The sequence below is a fragment of the Chiloscyllium punctatum genome, chromosome 2 (assembly GCF_047496795.1).
Source record: "Chiloscyllium punctatum isolate Juve2018m chromosome 2, sChiPun1.3, whole genome shotgun sequence".
NCBI lineage: Eukaryota > Metazoa > Chordata > Chondrichthyes > Orectolobiformes > Hemiscylliidae > Chiloscyllium > Chiloscyllium punctatum.
The window spans coordinates 132,085,948-132,102,630 of NC_092740.1; the positions used below are offsets into that span (position 1 = coordinate 132,085,948).

Below are 16,683 nucleotides of genomic sequence, written 5' to 3' on the forward strand. Positions count from 1 at the left end.
CACCCATTGTACTCTCTGCTACTTTCTCCCCACCTCCACCCCCACCCTCCTCTAGCTTATCTCTCCACGCTTCAGGCTCACTGCCTTTATTCCTGATGAAGGGCTTTTGCCCGAAACATTGATTTCGCTGCTCGTTGGATGCTGCCTGAACTGCTGTGCTCTTCCAGCCCCACTAATCCAGAATCTGGTTTCCAGCATCTGCAGTCATTGTTTTTACCTTAGAAGTTCCATTAGCCAGGTTTGTCTTGCAATACAAAACACATACGGCTTTTAATTCATTGTTGTTACACAATTGGAAAGCATGCATTCTGCAACTGTAAATAATTGCTCACTATAAGAATGACTTGAAGTTCGAAAGAATTAGCAAGACTAATTTGGGTTATCTAGTTGTTATGGATAGAAATATGGACTGTGATTAAAGTGAGCATCCAAAGAATAGAACATTGTGAAATGTCCTGGAGAATTTAGGGTGGCATGGTGGCTTAGTGTTTAGCACTGCTGCCTTACAGCATCAGGGACTCAGGTTCAATTCCAGCCTCAGCCAACTGTCTGTGTGAAGTTTGCACATTCTGCCCATGTCTGCATGGGTTTCCTCCCACAGTCCAAAGATGTGTAGGTTAGGTGGATTAGCCATGCTAAATTGCCCATAGCGTCTGGGGATGTGTAGGTTAGCTGGATTAGCTATGGGTAATGCAGGGTTAAAGGGATAGAGTAGGGGAATGAGTCTGGGTGGGATGCTCTTTGGAGAGTTGGTGTGGACTTGTTGGATCAAATGGAGTGTTCTAAGGATGGAGTGGATCAATTGGAGAGAATACAAGCAATGATGAAGTTCTCAGATTGGTGGAAGGGGAAAGATCATTAATGAATATATAATCAAAACAAGGTTGCATTGGCCGTATTCTAATGCATGAGAAATTGATGTAGAAGCTGCTTGTTGAAAGAATAGGAATGCAGAGCAAGAAAGGGGAAGAAGATTATATGAGGCAACTTGCAGTTGCCACTGGGAGGCTCCAACATGTAACTAAGGGTGAAAGCACAAGACTGTGAAAATTGGGGCAGTGAGCAGTGCGTCTGCTGTTCGGCAGATAAATACCATATAAAAACATAACTCTATTTCTCCAACGATAAGTAAGTTTGGGACAGTCTTTGCTTACTTACCTGCAAAAGAGAGATTTTTAGCCTACAATGTTTGCAAGACTGCTGACACTTGATTTAATCTGTTATTTAAGATTGAGTTTTGTTCATAATAGAAGTGGCAACTCCTGATTAAGATGTAAGTTATGAACTGGAATTAGAACTATATCCCCTTAATCCCACACGTGCACAGACACCCACCCACAACATGAAAGACCAGTCTCTGCAGAGGTGATGGGTTTTAAAAATGAAAAGGCAAAACAGAAAATAATATTCAATGGGCCTGCAAAAACAAAGGATAAAATGTGATAACTTCTTATGTCTGCTGAATTTCCTTTTGATGAAGCTGAATTCTGATAGTTGTAGATTGGAATCAGAACTGAACACTTATCATGTCCTGAGAGTCTTCAATGTTAACTTTGGATCCCATGAAGTCTCATAGCCTCCGGTCTAATATAGGTAAAGAAACCTGCTGATTACTATTTATTGCTGCCTGTCTTTGGCTGATGATTCAGTATTTATCAATGTTAAACAGCATTTGAAGGAAGTTCTGAGGATGGCACTGGTGCAGAATGTACTGTGGTAGGATCTTTAATATCCATCAACAAGAATGGTTTGGGAGCAGCAGTAATGACCAGCCTGGTCGAGTCATAAAGAACATAGCTGCTGGGCTGGGTTTGTGACAGGTGGGAAGAGAATCAACAAGATGGAAAAACATACTTGACCTTATTCTCATTCATCTGCCTGTCGTAGATGCATCTGTCCAGGACAATTTTGGTGAGAATGAATACTGTACAGACCTTGTGGGAATGAAGTTCCAGTTTCACATGGAGGGAAGATTCTTTTGTATTATATGGCACCATCACCATGCTAATTGGAGTGGATTTCATACAGATCCGGTAAGTCAAACTTGGCATCCATGGAATAGTTATGGATCATCAGCAGCTGAATTGTACTGGAATGCAATCTGCAGCCTCAAGACCTGCATGCTCCCCATTTTACTAAAAGCATTAAGCTAAAGGATGAACTCTGTTTCAATGAAGATTGCAGGATAACAAGCCAGGGGTAACACGAAGGATATCTATAAATAAAGTATCAACATGGTGAAGCTACCAAACAGGACTGAAATATGTTCGGTGTAGTTTTTTTTGTCGCAGTATGAATCTCAGCGGATGGTGCATGGTCGTGAATTCTAGAAAAGGAAGTCAATGTGTCTGCATACTGATTGACTTGAGTGGACTGTCATCAGTGGATCAACTCTCATTCAATAAAGAGTGAAAGAGACATTGGAGAAACCGCTCCAGGCATTCATGAAAATGAGGTGTCAACCTCCTGACTCTCTAAAATCCGACGAGTGCCAAATAGCATACTCAGCAAGTGGTAGATCGAGCTCGGTCATTCCACAACCAAAGGAACAGATCTAAACTCTACAGCTCTGCCACATCCAGTCATAAATGTTGGTGAACAATTAAACAGTCCAATGGAGGAGGAGGCTTCAGTTTTTGGAGGTCAGTCATCTCAGCTCCAGGACACCTCAATGGGAGTTCCTCAGGGATGTGTCCTAAGCCACACCATCTTCAACTGCTTCTTCAATGATCTTTCCTCCATTGGGTTAGAAGTGGAGATGTTCTTTGATGAATGCCAAGTGTCATCACCATTTGCTTTTCTTCACATACTGAAGCACTATTTGCTCCTCCTCAAACACTGACATGGACGATATCCATTTTGAGGTGACAAGCAGCAAGGAACATTTGGACTACACAAATGCCCGGCAACACCATCTTCAGCTGAAGAGAAACTATCAACTTTTGACATTCAATGGCATTGCCATCATAGAGTCCCCTACTGACAACATCTTGGGGGGGTTATAATTGATCGAAAACTGAACTGGACTAGCCATATAAAAACACTGGAACACCCTTCCCAATGGCATTAAGGTCTACCTATAACAAATGGACTGTAGCAGTTCAAGAAGGATGCTTATCGCCACCTTGAGGGGATCTGGGAAGGGCAGTAAATGCTCATCCAGCCAGTGACGTCCATGTCCCCTGAAGGATTTTGGAATAGCGTGATCATCCTTCACTGCGTGCTGAATCTAATTTCTGAAATTCCCTTCCGAACAGCACTGTGAGAGTAACTATGTCATATGTACTGCAAGCTGTTCAAAATGACAGCCATTACCATCATCTCAATCACAATTAGACATGAGCAATAAATATTATTGTTTGAAATATCTCCCACTAGTGTTCCTTCTTGCCATAGACTTTGTTTACGATGTGGCATGGTGGAATATCCTGACGACAACAACAATGCATCTCATTTAATCAGTGTTTATAACTGGTTTGTTTTCTTCTGCTATCTGTAATGCCAACTTTGTTTTTAAAAAGGGTTCCATACCAATTGCACAGCAGTTAAGCAACTATTTTAAGAAATTCGAAATTGTTAATAAAGCCTGGCTTTATGTTTAGGTCAATTTGTCAGTTTCACTATTTTTTGATGTTACTGCTGATTGTTCAAGTGAAATAACAATGTTTTTCTTGGATTAAAGCAGACTCATTTGAAATCAAATAATATCCAGAGTTAACATGTAGCACAGACTGTTACTGTTGATTTTAACTTTCTGAAGTTCGCAGTACTGCATTAAAGATTACTTGTGGAATATATACAATGGAATGACTTATCACTTGTAATTATTGAAATACAAATGCAGGTGATTCTTTATTGATATTGGTGTTGTTTAGAGTTGTTGCATTTAACCTAATAACTTTGTTTTACAGTAGGAGGTATTAAATTGATCAATTACTTCAGCCCATTTTCGCACTTCTTTTAAAAAAAAACTTTTCTTTGTAGTGACGAAACAATTATTAATTTTCTAAGTCAGAGAATCTGTCTCTTCAGTAGCAATGGTTTTCATTTTGTTCTGCAGTAGCAAAGTAAACAGACATTATTGCAGTACTGTAATGATTTGTATATTTATCTCCATTCTTGTAACAACCCTAAAATAAGCATCTAAACATCAGATTGAAAGTGTTAAGTCCTCATTTGGACAAGTTGCAATGTCAGTGCTTACCAAACATTTGGTACGTAAGAAGGAAATCTAAAAGTTCTAAAAAGTAAGATTTCAGTGTAATGGATGCTACTGTCATTCATTTAAATCTGAAGAGAAGAGCCAAGTGTGGAACTTGAGTATTTGCAGCATCTATTTCAATATTTGTTTAAATGATGATTGTCCTGCTGTTTGGTGAAGTTTGATCCTCTTATCAACAGACAGGATGCAGATTGAATGCTATGCATTCAACCCATTGCTTTCCATCTATACTTTTTTAAAAAAATGTGATATTTTTATTTTTGGCAAAAATATGCAGATTACATGACTTGAACAAGCTAAGTGGGGTGGCACAGTGGCACCATTTAGCACTGCTACCTCACAGCGCCAGAGACCTGGGTTCAATTCCTGCCTCAGGCAACTGTCTGTGTGGAGTTTGCACATTCTCTCTGTGTCTGCGTGGGTTTCCTCCGGGTGCTCTGGTTTCCCCCCACAGTCCAAAAATGTGCAGGTTAGGTGAATTGGCCATGCTAAATTGCCCTTGGTGTTAGGTGTAGGGGAATGGGTCTGGGTGGGTTGCTCTTAGGAGGGTCAGTGTGGACTTGTTGGGCCGAAGGGCCTGTTTCCACACTGTAAGTAATCTGAACCTAAATCTATTTAAATTATTTTTCTTCATTTCAATCACTGAATGGAAGTCTCCATGTTCTAGAGCTTGTTATCGCATAATTATGCTCAGGGAAATGACCTGTGCATTCATTTGTGTGTAATTTCTTCTGACTTGGAAGGTCATTCTCATAGATGTCTTATAAATTTAATGTTCAATTGTTCCCCATGCAGCAGTCTTTCTTCCATGATGCCACGATGCTTATTCAATGCAGATTTGCACATTCTAAACACACACACTTGTTTTATCTTGGAATTCGCAAGCTGCATTATCCACAGTACAACCTCTATTCTTTAGTAACTTTGACCCTGCAATCTCTATGCAGTGGTGAAAAATATATTAATTGTGACTGATTTGTAATGACGCTTAGAGTATTGAAATAAAGTATATTTCAAGTCATTCATAGAATTTGAAAAATAACTTGTATTTTTATCTTGGCATGATTTGAAAGACCTCATTCCTAAAATCTCTTTTCTATAAACCTCTATTCTTAAATGGATTTTATTTGTCTAGGATTTGTGACAAAACGTGTTTTTTTTTAAAAGGTAGTATAAATTATTGGTTGCCATTCAACAAGTATTCTTTCAGACTTTTTTTCATTCATGAGATTTGGGCTTTGCTGGCTAGGTCAACATTTATTGCCCATGCCTAATTGTGATCGAGATGATGGTAATGGCAGTCTTTTTGAACGGCTGCAGTACATGTGATATAGTTACTCTCTCAGTGCTTTTAGGAAGGGAATTTCAGGATTTTGATTCAGCACGCAGTGAAGGATGATTATACGGCTCCAAGTCAGGATGTCTGATGCTTGAAGAGGAACTTTGTGGTGTTGATTGTGGTGTTCCAGTGCATCTGCTACCCTTATCCTTCTAGGTAGTAAAGGTCACAGGTTTGGAAGGTTCTGTTAAAGAAGTGGTGTCATTGGTGGGAGGAGTGAATGTTCAAGACATTAGATAGGATGTTAGTCAAACCAGTTGCTTTGTTCTGGTGTCAAGTTTCACCCATCTAAGCAAGTGAACAGCATTCACCGACATTCCTGACTTGTCTTGTAGATGATGGACAAATGTTAAGGTGGATTGATGTGAGTTGCCTGCTTCAGAATGCTTGACTTCTGACCTGTTCTTGCAGCTGCAGTATTTGTATGTGTGGTACAGGTCAGTTTCTGGTCAATGGTAACCTGCAAATGTAGATTGTGGGAGTTCAGTGATGGTAGTGTCATTGAATATCAAGAGGCAATGGTTACATTCACTGTTGTTTCAGATCCTTGTTCCCTGGCATTTGTGTGGCATAACTGTTACTTACCACTTATTAGTCTAAGCCTAAACATTGTCTGTGCTTTGTTGCATTTGGATGTGTGCTGCTTCAATATCTGAGGAGTTGCTGCTGAGCATTGTGCAGTCTTCAGTGCACATCACAGTTCATCATCACTGATGAGCTTATGATGGAGAGAATGTCATTGATTAAGCAGTTAAAGATGGTTAGGCTGAGCATATTACATTGAGGAACTCCTGCAGTAATGTCCTGTAGCTAAGGGTTTGATTTCCAACAACCACAATCATCTTCGTATTTTCTCTGAAGTATGACTTTAACCAGATTAGAGATTTACCCCTAATTCCCATTGACTACAATTAGGTTTTCTTGTTGCAATACTTAATCAAATGTTGCCTTGATGTCAAGGGCAATCATCTAAATTTCCCCTCTTGAATTTACCTCCTTTGCCAATGTTTGCACCAAGCTTTAATGAGGTCAGGAATTGAGTGGGCCTGGTGTAACTCAAACAGATCGTCGCGGCACAGGGTATTGTTGAGTATGTGCCTCTGCGTAGTTCTGTCAGTAACACCTTCCTTCGCTTTGTGGCAATTGGCTAGTTTGTTTTGTTGTGCATCTTGTGGGCAGGTTGTACATGGGCAGTTTTTCACATATGTTGGGTAGATATGCGTGTTGTAACTGGCATCTATCTAGTAATTGTTGAAGATCGTATGTATATTTAATTTGACTGCTGCTATCTGATCATGACTGAACTTCGACACCAATTCTGTGTTCCTGAGAGGTTCTTGATTCCCTTTGACCAAAATGCACTGATCTCAACCTAAATATTTTCAAATCCACTACCTTTTTGTTTGACAATTTGTCCCAAGACTATGATGTTGAGTTCTGGATTTCCCCAGCAAGAGGAAATAGCCTCTGAACACTAACCTTGTCAAATCGTCCAGAAATTTGAGTGTTTCAGTAGAATCACCTTCTATTTTTCAAAACTCCAAGACTAGGGGCCCATTCCATCCAGTCTGTCTTCATAGTGTAGACCTGTCATCGCAGGAATCAATCTGCACTTCCTTTAAGGCAAATAAATCCTTTTATTTTCTTCACATATCCTGAGTGTTTTGCGTATTCCTGGCTTGTTCTATTTTTTATATTTGATTTTGGGTAAATTTCTGTTTACAATTGCTGAAGTTTGATTCGCTTTTACCAGCAAGTAGAAACAATGTAAATGCCACCTGTTAAAGCTGCTCATGTCATCTCTTTAGATAAGCATTGTTATTGAATGGTCCCTTAATTTTCACTTTTGTCCAGTTCTTTGATCTCAATTCATGTTGGTCAAAGAACAGATAAGATCAGGACAGCATGTGACACATAACATGATTGGACCGTTCTTGGAATTGTTTTGCAATTCTTAAAAATTTTTTAAAAATGAAATGTGTTATAATTACTTTGGACAGTACTAATTCTTATGTTTTCTGTGCAGGCTGATAAAGAATTTGTGTGGTCATTGTGGAAGCGTTTGCAGGTGGCAAATCCTGATCTCACACAGGCCATCAGCTTGGTTCTAGACAGGTGAGTGAAGTTTTCTGTCAAAGTTTAAGATGCATATATATTGTTACTCTCAACAGCAAATTCACGGGGCCAAGGATTTAGCTTACCAACCTAAACTTACTAGAGTGCTACTTGTTGCACTAGCCCTGAATTTGCATCTGTTTTAAGATTCTCTTCATCTTCCCTTTGCCGACAGGGCTTTAAACAAAATAGAATTGGGGGTGGGAGTATGGTGGGGACCGGTTCAGGAGGAGGGAAATGCAGGCTTACAAATCAAAATAAAATCGTAGCACTGCAGAGATGGCCTGGAGCTGAGATGACTGACCTCCAACAAACATGGCCATCTCCCTATGTACCAGATATGAATCCAACCAATGGATAGTTTGCCCCCAATACCCATTGATTTCAATTTTTCTAGGGATACTTAATGCCACACTCAGTCAAATGCAACCTTGGTGTCAAGGGTTGTCATTTTCGCCTCGCCTCTGGAAATCAGCTCATTTGCCCATGTTTGAGGTCAGGATCTAAGTGGCCCTGGTGAAATGTAAACTGGTGTCAATGAACAGTTTATTGCTGAGCAGATGCTGCTTGATAGCACTGTTGATGACACCTTCCATTACACTACTGATGATAGTGTGGACTAATGGGGGTGGTAATTGGCTCGGTTGGATTGTCCTGCTTTTTGTGTACAGGACATACTTGGGCAATTTTCCACATTGTTGGGTAGATGCTAGTGTTATAGCTGTACTGGAAAAGCTTGGCTAGGGGAGTGGCAAGTTCTGGAGCTCAACTTGTCAGTTTGTTTTGCTGGAATGTTGTCAGCGTCCATAATCTTTGTACTATCCAAAGCCTGTTTCTTGATATCATGTGGAGTGAATCAAATTTGCTGAAGACTGATGTCTGTGATAGTGGTGACCATTGAAAGACTGTGTGATGGATCATCTACTTGTATTTTTGTATTTCTGTATTTTATAAATACAGTTTTATTTAATCTGTATAATAAACATGTTCTTTTGCTAAAGTAATATTGACAACTCCTTGTGAATATGTTCTGTAACTGACACCACAGTAACCAAATAATAAAAAAACAGCTTACAATGTGACAAGCCAGATTTCATTTTGAGACCTGTCTTGTCCAATATTACTATCAATTGGGTTCATACTAAAACACAATGTACGTATACAACACAACACCACCTCCGTTGACCTTTTCGATTGACTCCAGATCATCAGATTGCATATCTGATCTCCAGTATTGGAGTTTCAGAAATTCTTTTTCCTTACTATTAGGTGATCTCATTGAAAATGTACAAAATACTTAGAGCGACTTCCAAGGTAGATAGAGGTAAGGTACTTCCCTGGTTGGGGAATCTAGAACCAGGGGCACAATTTAAGAAGGAGAAAGTGAGGACTGCAGATGCTGGAGTGCCAGAGTCGAAAAATGTGATGCTGGAAAAACTCAGCAGGCCAGACAGCATCCGAGGAGCAGGAGAATCGACATTTCAGGCATAAGCCCTTCTTCAGGAATGAGGCTGGTGTGCCAAGTGGGCTGAGATAAAAGGTAGGGGGGAGGGAATTTGGGGGAGGGGCGCTGGGAATACGAGAGGTGGAAGGAGGTGAGGGTGATAGGCTGGAGAGGGCGGGAAGAAGATTGCAGGTCAAGAGCGCGGAGCTGAGTCCGAGGGTTGGGACTGTGAGAAGGTGGGTGGGAGGGGAAATGAGGAAGCTGGAGAAATCTACATTCATCCCGTGTGGTTGGAGGGTTTATAGGCGGAAGATGAGGCGCTCTTCCTCCAGGAGTCATGTGGCTAGGGTCTGGCGATGGAGGAGGCCAAGGACCTGCATGTCATTGGCGGAATGGGAGGGGGAGCTAAAGTGTTCAGCCACGGGGCAGTTGGGTTAGTTGGTGCGGGTGGCCCCGAGGTGTTCCCTGAAATGTTTCGTAAGTAGGCGGCCTGCCTCCCCAATGTAAAGGAGACCACATCGGGTGCAATGGATACAGTAAATGGTGTGTGTGGAGGTGCAGGTGAATTTGCGACGGACATAGAAGGATACATTGGAGCCTTGGAGGGAGGTGAGGGGGGAAGGTGTCGGTGCAAGCTTTGCACTTGGGTTGGTGGGGGGTGTGGACCTGACGATGGAGTCGCGGAGGGCGTGGTCTCTCCTGAATGCTGATAGGGGTGGAGAGGGAAATATCACCCTGGTGGTGGGTCTGTCTGGAGGTGGCGGAAATGACGGAGGATGATGCGATGTATCCGGAGGTTGGTGGGGTGGAAGGTGAGGACCAGTGGGGTTCTGTCCTGATGGCGATTGGAAGAGCGGGGTTCAAGGGCGGAGGTGCGGGAAGTGGAGGAGGTGTGGTGGAGAGCGTCGTCGACCACGTTGGTGGGGAAATTGCGGTCTTTGAAGAAGGAGGCCATTTGAGTTGTTTGGTAGTGGAATTGGTCCTCCTGGGAGCACATGTGGTGGAGGTGGAGGTGGAGGAATTGGGAATATGGGATGGTGTTTTTACAGGGGGCAGGGTGGGAGGTGTAATCTAGGTAGCTGTGGGAGTCGGTTGTAGTAAATGTCTGTGTTGAGTCGATCACCCAAGATAAAAATGGAGAGGTCTAGGAAGGGGAGGGAGGAGTCTGAGACGGTCCAGGTAAATTTAAGGTGGGGGTGGAAGGTGTTAGTAAAGTGGATGAACTGTTCAACCTCCTCGTGGGAGCACGAGGTAACGCCAATACAATCATTGATGTAGCGGAGAAAAAGGTGGGGAGTGGTGCCAGTGTAGGTGCGGAAGATGGACTGTTCCACATATCCGATGACGAGGCAGGCATAGCTGGGGCCCATACGGGTGCCCATGGCTACTCCTTTGGTTTGGAGGAAGTGGGAGGATTGGAGGGAGAAGTTGTTCAGAGTGAGGACCAGTTCAGTCAGTCGAAGGAGGGTGTCAGTGGAAGGATACTGGTTGGGTCAGCGGGAGAGGAAGAAGCGGAGGGCTTGGAGGCCTTCATGATGGGGGATGGAAGTGTATAGGGACTGGATGTCCATGGTGAAGATAAGGCGTTGAGGGCCGGGGAAGCGAAAATCATGGAGGAGGTGGAGGGTGTGGGTGGTGTCCCGAACGTAGGTGGGGAGTTCTTGGACTAAGGGGGACAGGACAGTGTCGAGTTATGCAGAGATGAGTTCGGTGGGGCAGGAGCAGGCTGAGACAATGGGTCGGCCGAGGCTGTCGGGTTTGTGGATTTTGGGCAGGAGGTAGAAACGGGCAGTGCGGGGTTGTGGGACAATGAGGTTGGAGGCTGTGGATGGGAGATCTCCTGAGGTGATGTGGTCTGGGGGATGATGGTTTGGTGGTGTGAGGTGGGGTCATGGTCAAGGGGGCAGTAGGAGGATGTGTCCGCGAGTTGGCGTCTAGCTTTAGCGATGTAAAGATCGGTACGGCAAACTACCACTGCGCCTCCCTTGTCTGCTGGTTTGATGGTGAGGTTGGGGTTGGAGCGGAAGGAGTGGAGGGCTGCGTGTTGTGAGGGTGAGAGGGGTGGACAGGTTGAAGCGGTCAATGTCGCGGTGGCAGTTAGGTATGAAGAGATCGAGGGCGGATAAGAGGCCAGCACGGGGTGTCCAGGTTGATGGGGTGTGTTGGAGGCGGGAGAAAGGGTCGTCAGAGGGTGGGCGAGAGTCCTTGTTGAAGAAGTAGGCGCGGAGGTGAAGGCGGCGGAAGAAATGCTCGATATCGAGCCGCGTGTTGAACTCATTTAAGAATAAAGGGGTGCCATTTAGAATGAAGATGAGGAGAATTTTATTTTAACCAGGAACGGTGACTCTTTGGAATTCTCTATTCCGGTGGGTTGTGGAAGCTCAGTCTTATATTTAAAGTAGGGGTTGATACATTTTTTTGTCTATTGATGGTGTAAATGGTTATGGTGATAATGTTAGTAAAAGGCTTTGAAGTGTTTGATCGGCCATGATTGTTTTAAATGGTGGATTATGCTCAACAAGCTGACCTACATTCATTTCTGTGTTGCTGTGTAGTGGCAGAAACCACTGTTTTTGTTTCATGCCACAAATTATGCACCCTAGATACCCAACTTCATCTCCCAGACAACTATTGTAGTGAAAACAAAATACAGCAGACATTGGAAATCTGAAATGAACTCAGGAAGTTTGGAAATACTTAGCAACTCTGGCACCATTGTGGAGAGGAACAGAGATATGTTTTAAGTCAAAAATGATCCTTCAGAGTTCTAAACAAGAGACCCATTAACATCTCTGACTCCTGATGTTAATCCTGTTTCTCTCTACATGGGCTACTTGTAATCTTGCAGTGCCATTTTTCTCCAAAATGAGCTTTAAATCACATAGCTGTATCATCAACAAGGCAGTTTACTTTCATCTTCGTAATGTCACTCACTTCTACCTCTCATGAGCTCATCTACAGTCAAGATTGTCATCCTTGTCTTTGTTACCTCAAAACTGAATTAATCCAATGCACTCCTGACCAATCTCTCCTGTTCTACCTCCATAACTCTGGGATTATCTAAAACTACTGCCTATACCCTAAATCTCAAACAGTCCCCAATTCATCTATCGCTCCTATGCTTTCTAACCTATCCTGGCTTTTGATTAAACAATGCTGTGATTTAAAAACCTTCATTCTTGTTTTGAATCGTTTTATAATCTCACCTATACCCATCTATTTTTTCCTTCCCCACAATCCTCAGATATTGAAGGTCTTTAATTTTGGCCTCATTAGTATCCTTGATTTTTAGTCAATAGTAGCTGTGCCTTCAGCTACATTGGCCCTCAAATCTAGAATTCCTTCATTAAACCTCTCTGCCCCTCGCTTATTTCCATACTTTTAAGACATTCTTTAAATACTACCCTCATTTAACAAACTTGTGTCTTAATGCCTTATTTTGTTTTGCAGTGTTCTTGTGAAGCAGCTTGGAACATTTTACGATGATAAAGGCTTGTTTGTACAACCATTTTTATAAACTAAATTTTGTGTGAAAAGCACGAACTATTTTGTTCTTCAATTATCATTTTTTTGATTACTCATTCTGAAGAGAAATGACAGATTTGTGTTTTGGCAGGTACAGGCCAGCCTTGAGCAGCTATTATTAATTTCTGAACCCTAGTATTGAATGTTGGCTGTTATCAACCACCAGGGTTTAGGTTTTTGTCAGGCGGAGTCCAGTTATATATTTTTCTAGTTGCAGTTCTATTTCAACTTGCATATCATAACTCTCCAACATGCCTGATTGTATGCTCGCTCTCTCTCTCTCTGTCTGTCTGTCTCTCTGTCTCTCTCTCTCTCTCTGTCTCTCTCTCTCTCTCTGTCTCTCTCTCTCTCTCTCTCTCTCTGTCTCTCTCAAAATATACCCAGACAAGTTCTCCCTCAATTATTCTTCAATTATTAAATAAACACCACCAGTTCCTGTGTCCCACTTGGTCGCTAGCATACCTTTCCAGACTTTCGTGGATGATAATGAGTATTTGCCTGAAGAAAGCATTGCAACCAAAACATGTCTATGTGATATTTATGCATGGGCAATTCTGATTACAGGCGGATATAAGCAAAGATAGTCCATTGTGACTCTTTTATTTGCCATGTAAAACCTAATTGATTTTTAAAAATGGTGATTTTTTTCCAGGGACAAATGAAGAAAACTGAAAGATAAGAATTCATGCTTTAAGTCTTATTTTGAACTTAACTAATATTTCATCCATGTTGATTAGTTTGCTAAGTAGTAACCAAATACAAGAAATAATGAAAAAGTATTTTTGCATTTCATAACTAAGTGAACCTAAATTTGCTTGTGCAACATCTTTATATAATGCCATGCTTCTATCAGATGTGTAATATTACAGAAAAATTCCACAGTCGCCTCTAGGTGAGCAGGTTATCGGTAAACAAGTGCTGCTTGAAGTCATTGTTGGTGGCATCATCTATCACTTTACTAATGATCAAGAAGGGTCTGGTGAGGTGATAATTGCCAAAGTTGGATTTGTTGGATTACAGGACACATCTGGGTAATTTTCCACATGGTCGGGTAGATGCCAGGATTTGGGTTATGCCAGGACCACTCAGCTGCTGACTTTAGTTCAAACATGGACAAAAAAATGTGTATTTCAGAGGAGAGGTGAGAGTGGCATCAAAGTTGCATTTGACCATGTCTGGCATCCCAAGCAAAAGTGGACACAGTGGGAAGCAGTGTTAAACTCTGCTCGTTGGAATCATAGACAGCCCAAAAGAAAACAGGTGGAGATCAGTCATATCACCTCCAGGATACCTCTGCAGAATTCCTGAAGGTAGTGTCCTTGGCCTGACCACCTTCAGCTGCTTCATTACTGACTTTCCCTCCATTGTAAGATCAGAAGTGGGAATGTTCGCCATAATTGCACAGTTTTCAGCACCATGTGTGACTTGACAGATATTAAAGCAGTCCTTGCCTGATTGTATGAAGTCCTTGTCACTAACTAGGTTTTTGGCTGGCAAGTGGCAAGTAACATTCACACCACACATGTCCCCAGCAATTACTATTTCCAACGAGAGAATCTAACCGTCATCCCTTAACATTCAATGGTATTATCATCACTGAATTCCCCACTATTAAATCCTCAGGGTTATCATTGTACAGAAGCTAGACTAACTATACAAATATTGTGCCTACAAAAGTAGGTTGGAAGAATAATTGGTGAGTAACTCACCTCCTGATGTCCCAAAGCCTGTCCACTGTTTACATGGTATATGTCAGGAGTGTGATGGAATACTCTCCACTTGCCTGCAGTTCCAACAACACTGAAGAAGCTTGATATGATCCAAGGCAAAGCACCCTGCTTGATTTGTACTATAACCATAAACATTAACCCCTCTACCACTGATGAGCGGAAGCAGCAGTGTTTACCATCAGTTGAACTGTGGCAATTCACCAACAATCCTTATCCCATTCCAAATCCCCAACCACTTCCATCCAGAAGGACAAGGGCAATAGATACATAGGAACACCACTGCCTGCAAGTTACTCTCAAACCCACTCATCATCTAGACTTGGAAATATATCGTCATTCCTCTGTGTCACTGAATCAAAATTCTGGATCCACTTCGCTAATGACATGTATTTACCTAAATCAAGTGGACTGCAGTCATTCAAGAAGGTAGCTCACCACAATCTTCACAGGGCTATCTAGAGATGGGTAATAAATGCTGGCCCAGCTAGCGGGCATTCACATTTCATAATTGAATTTAAAGGAGCATTTGCATCCCCATTTTTCTCTGGCACTGCTCCCACATCTAAGAAGGACTTATAGCTTGGTGGAACCCAATCTATATTTAAGTAAAAACAGAAAAATCTGAGAAAGGATCACTCGACCTGAAAGTTAACTCTGATTTTTCTCCACAGATGCTGCCAGACCTCCTGAGCTTTTCCATCAATTTCTGTTTTTATTTCTAATCTATATCTATCCCTGCATCCTTCAGCAACCAAACTGAGTGACTTGATTACTTTGAACGCTAGTTGATCCTATTCTTGCTTCTCCTCTTCCAGTGGCAATGGCAACATTCTCTTGCTTGATGAGAACAGACTAATTTCATATCTCAAACATGTCCTCTGCTGTCTTTTTGCCCTAATTTGGCACTCTATTCATTGGCACCCTTTTCTCTTTATAGATTGAGCTATCTGCTACATAGGATGTTGTCCTGGATCAATCGATGTTTATGCTTGGAGGGAGAAGTTTGCATTACTTTAGAAATGTCTTAGCCAATGTGGTTGTAAATAGTGGCAATGATGTAAAAAGGACAAGATTCAGTCAGCTGCGTAATAAACTCACCAACCAGTTGATGTTTCCGTTCATGCCACCGGTATCATGGAAGTTGAGCTGATATCCCCAAGAAGTGGGGTGTATTTGAGGAAATGATTGGAGTCAAGGATGGATCATTGGATGTTCTTAGTAGATTGTGTAAGATTAAGAAGAAAATTCGGTGTTGTAGATCTCTTGGCTGTGATGAGTGGGAGAAATCAAGGGCAGCCCAATCTAGCTGGAAAATGGAACTGAGGATATTTGGCAGTCAAGATTGCAGAGAGATCAAGGTAGATGACCGATCATGGTCTTAGTTATGGAGTCACTGTTTTGGTGTTGGAAGTAATAGAAAAATGACAGAAGAGGTCAAGGTGGGTGTTTAAAGGAATGAGGTATGAATGGATCTGAGACGCAACAACACATTCAAGGACTTTGGAGAAGTATAGGTGGTTTGGAGGGACCGGGATTGAGGTGGGTTCTTTTGAGCATGGTGGTTTTTCTGATGATGTCTCATGGTGGTTTTGAAAGGAAGTAATAGAACCGGAGGAAACGATGCTATTTATAATGTCAGTGTGAGGGATCAAGAAGGGATGTTATTGGTTTGTTAGAAAAAAGAATTCATGTTGTTAAGGTAAATTTTATGTATGAGGCAAGTTCAGATAGAATCCCTATTTTTACTAGAGTTCCCCACAGTGTGGAAATAAGCCATTCAGCCCAGGAAGGCCACACCAACCCTCTGAAGAGCACTTCATCCAGACACCTCCCCAACCTATCCCTGCATTTCTCATGGCTAACAAACCTAACTTCCACATCCCTGAACACAATGGGTAATTTAATAAGGCTCATCCCTTATCCTTTACAAAGACCAATTATGCTGCTGCTAGTAGAAAATGAAGATTACTTGGAAAGTAACCTGAACAAACTTATCGAAAGTTTACACCAGCATTGCAGAAAAAGCCTTTTGAGGAGAAGAGCACAGAACTCTTCTGTTTTTTTTTGGAAATTGGAACGAAAACTGTATGGTATGGATAACCAGAGTGTGCCAAACGAGGGAGATGTGACCTGTATATCTTTTATCAGATAAAAAGAACAAAACTGAACGCAGTACTGCCGATATGGTCTCACCAAGACTTGTAAAGTGGCAAAAAAAACTTCTCTACTTTTATATTCCATTCCAATTTAAATAAGCACAATGAATTTTCTGCTGTCTTGAGTGGTGTTGGCAGTGGTGAGAAAGTTG

The 16,683-nt window shown here is 41.9% G+C and overlaps 1 protein-coding gene across 4 annotated transcripts in view; it reads left to right on the forward strand.

Moving 5' to 3' along the window:
* The window catches only part of cntln (centlein, centrosomal protein), a 461,183-nt gene that overhangs the window by 12,306 nt on the left and 432,194 nt on the right, over positions 1 to 16,683 (forward strand). For 2 of the 4 annotated variants that reach the window (XM_072589058.1, XM_072589063.1), the window contains exons 2-3: positions 1,888 to 2,033; positions 7,588 to 7,676. In XM_072589058.1, the coding sequence (XP_072445159.1) occupies positions 1,944 to 2,033; positions 7,588 to 7,676 (179 nt within the window). In that variant the 5' untranslated portion in view covers positions 1,888 to 1,943. The remainder of the gene's footprint in view (positions 1 to 1,887; positions 2,034 to 7,587; positions 7,677 to 16,683) is intronic. The other 2 variants (XM_072589059.1, XM_072589060.1) reach the window with 1 other exon arrangement.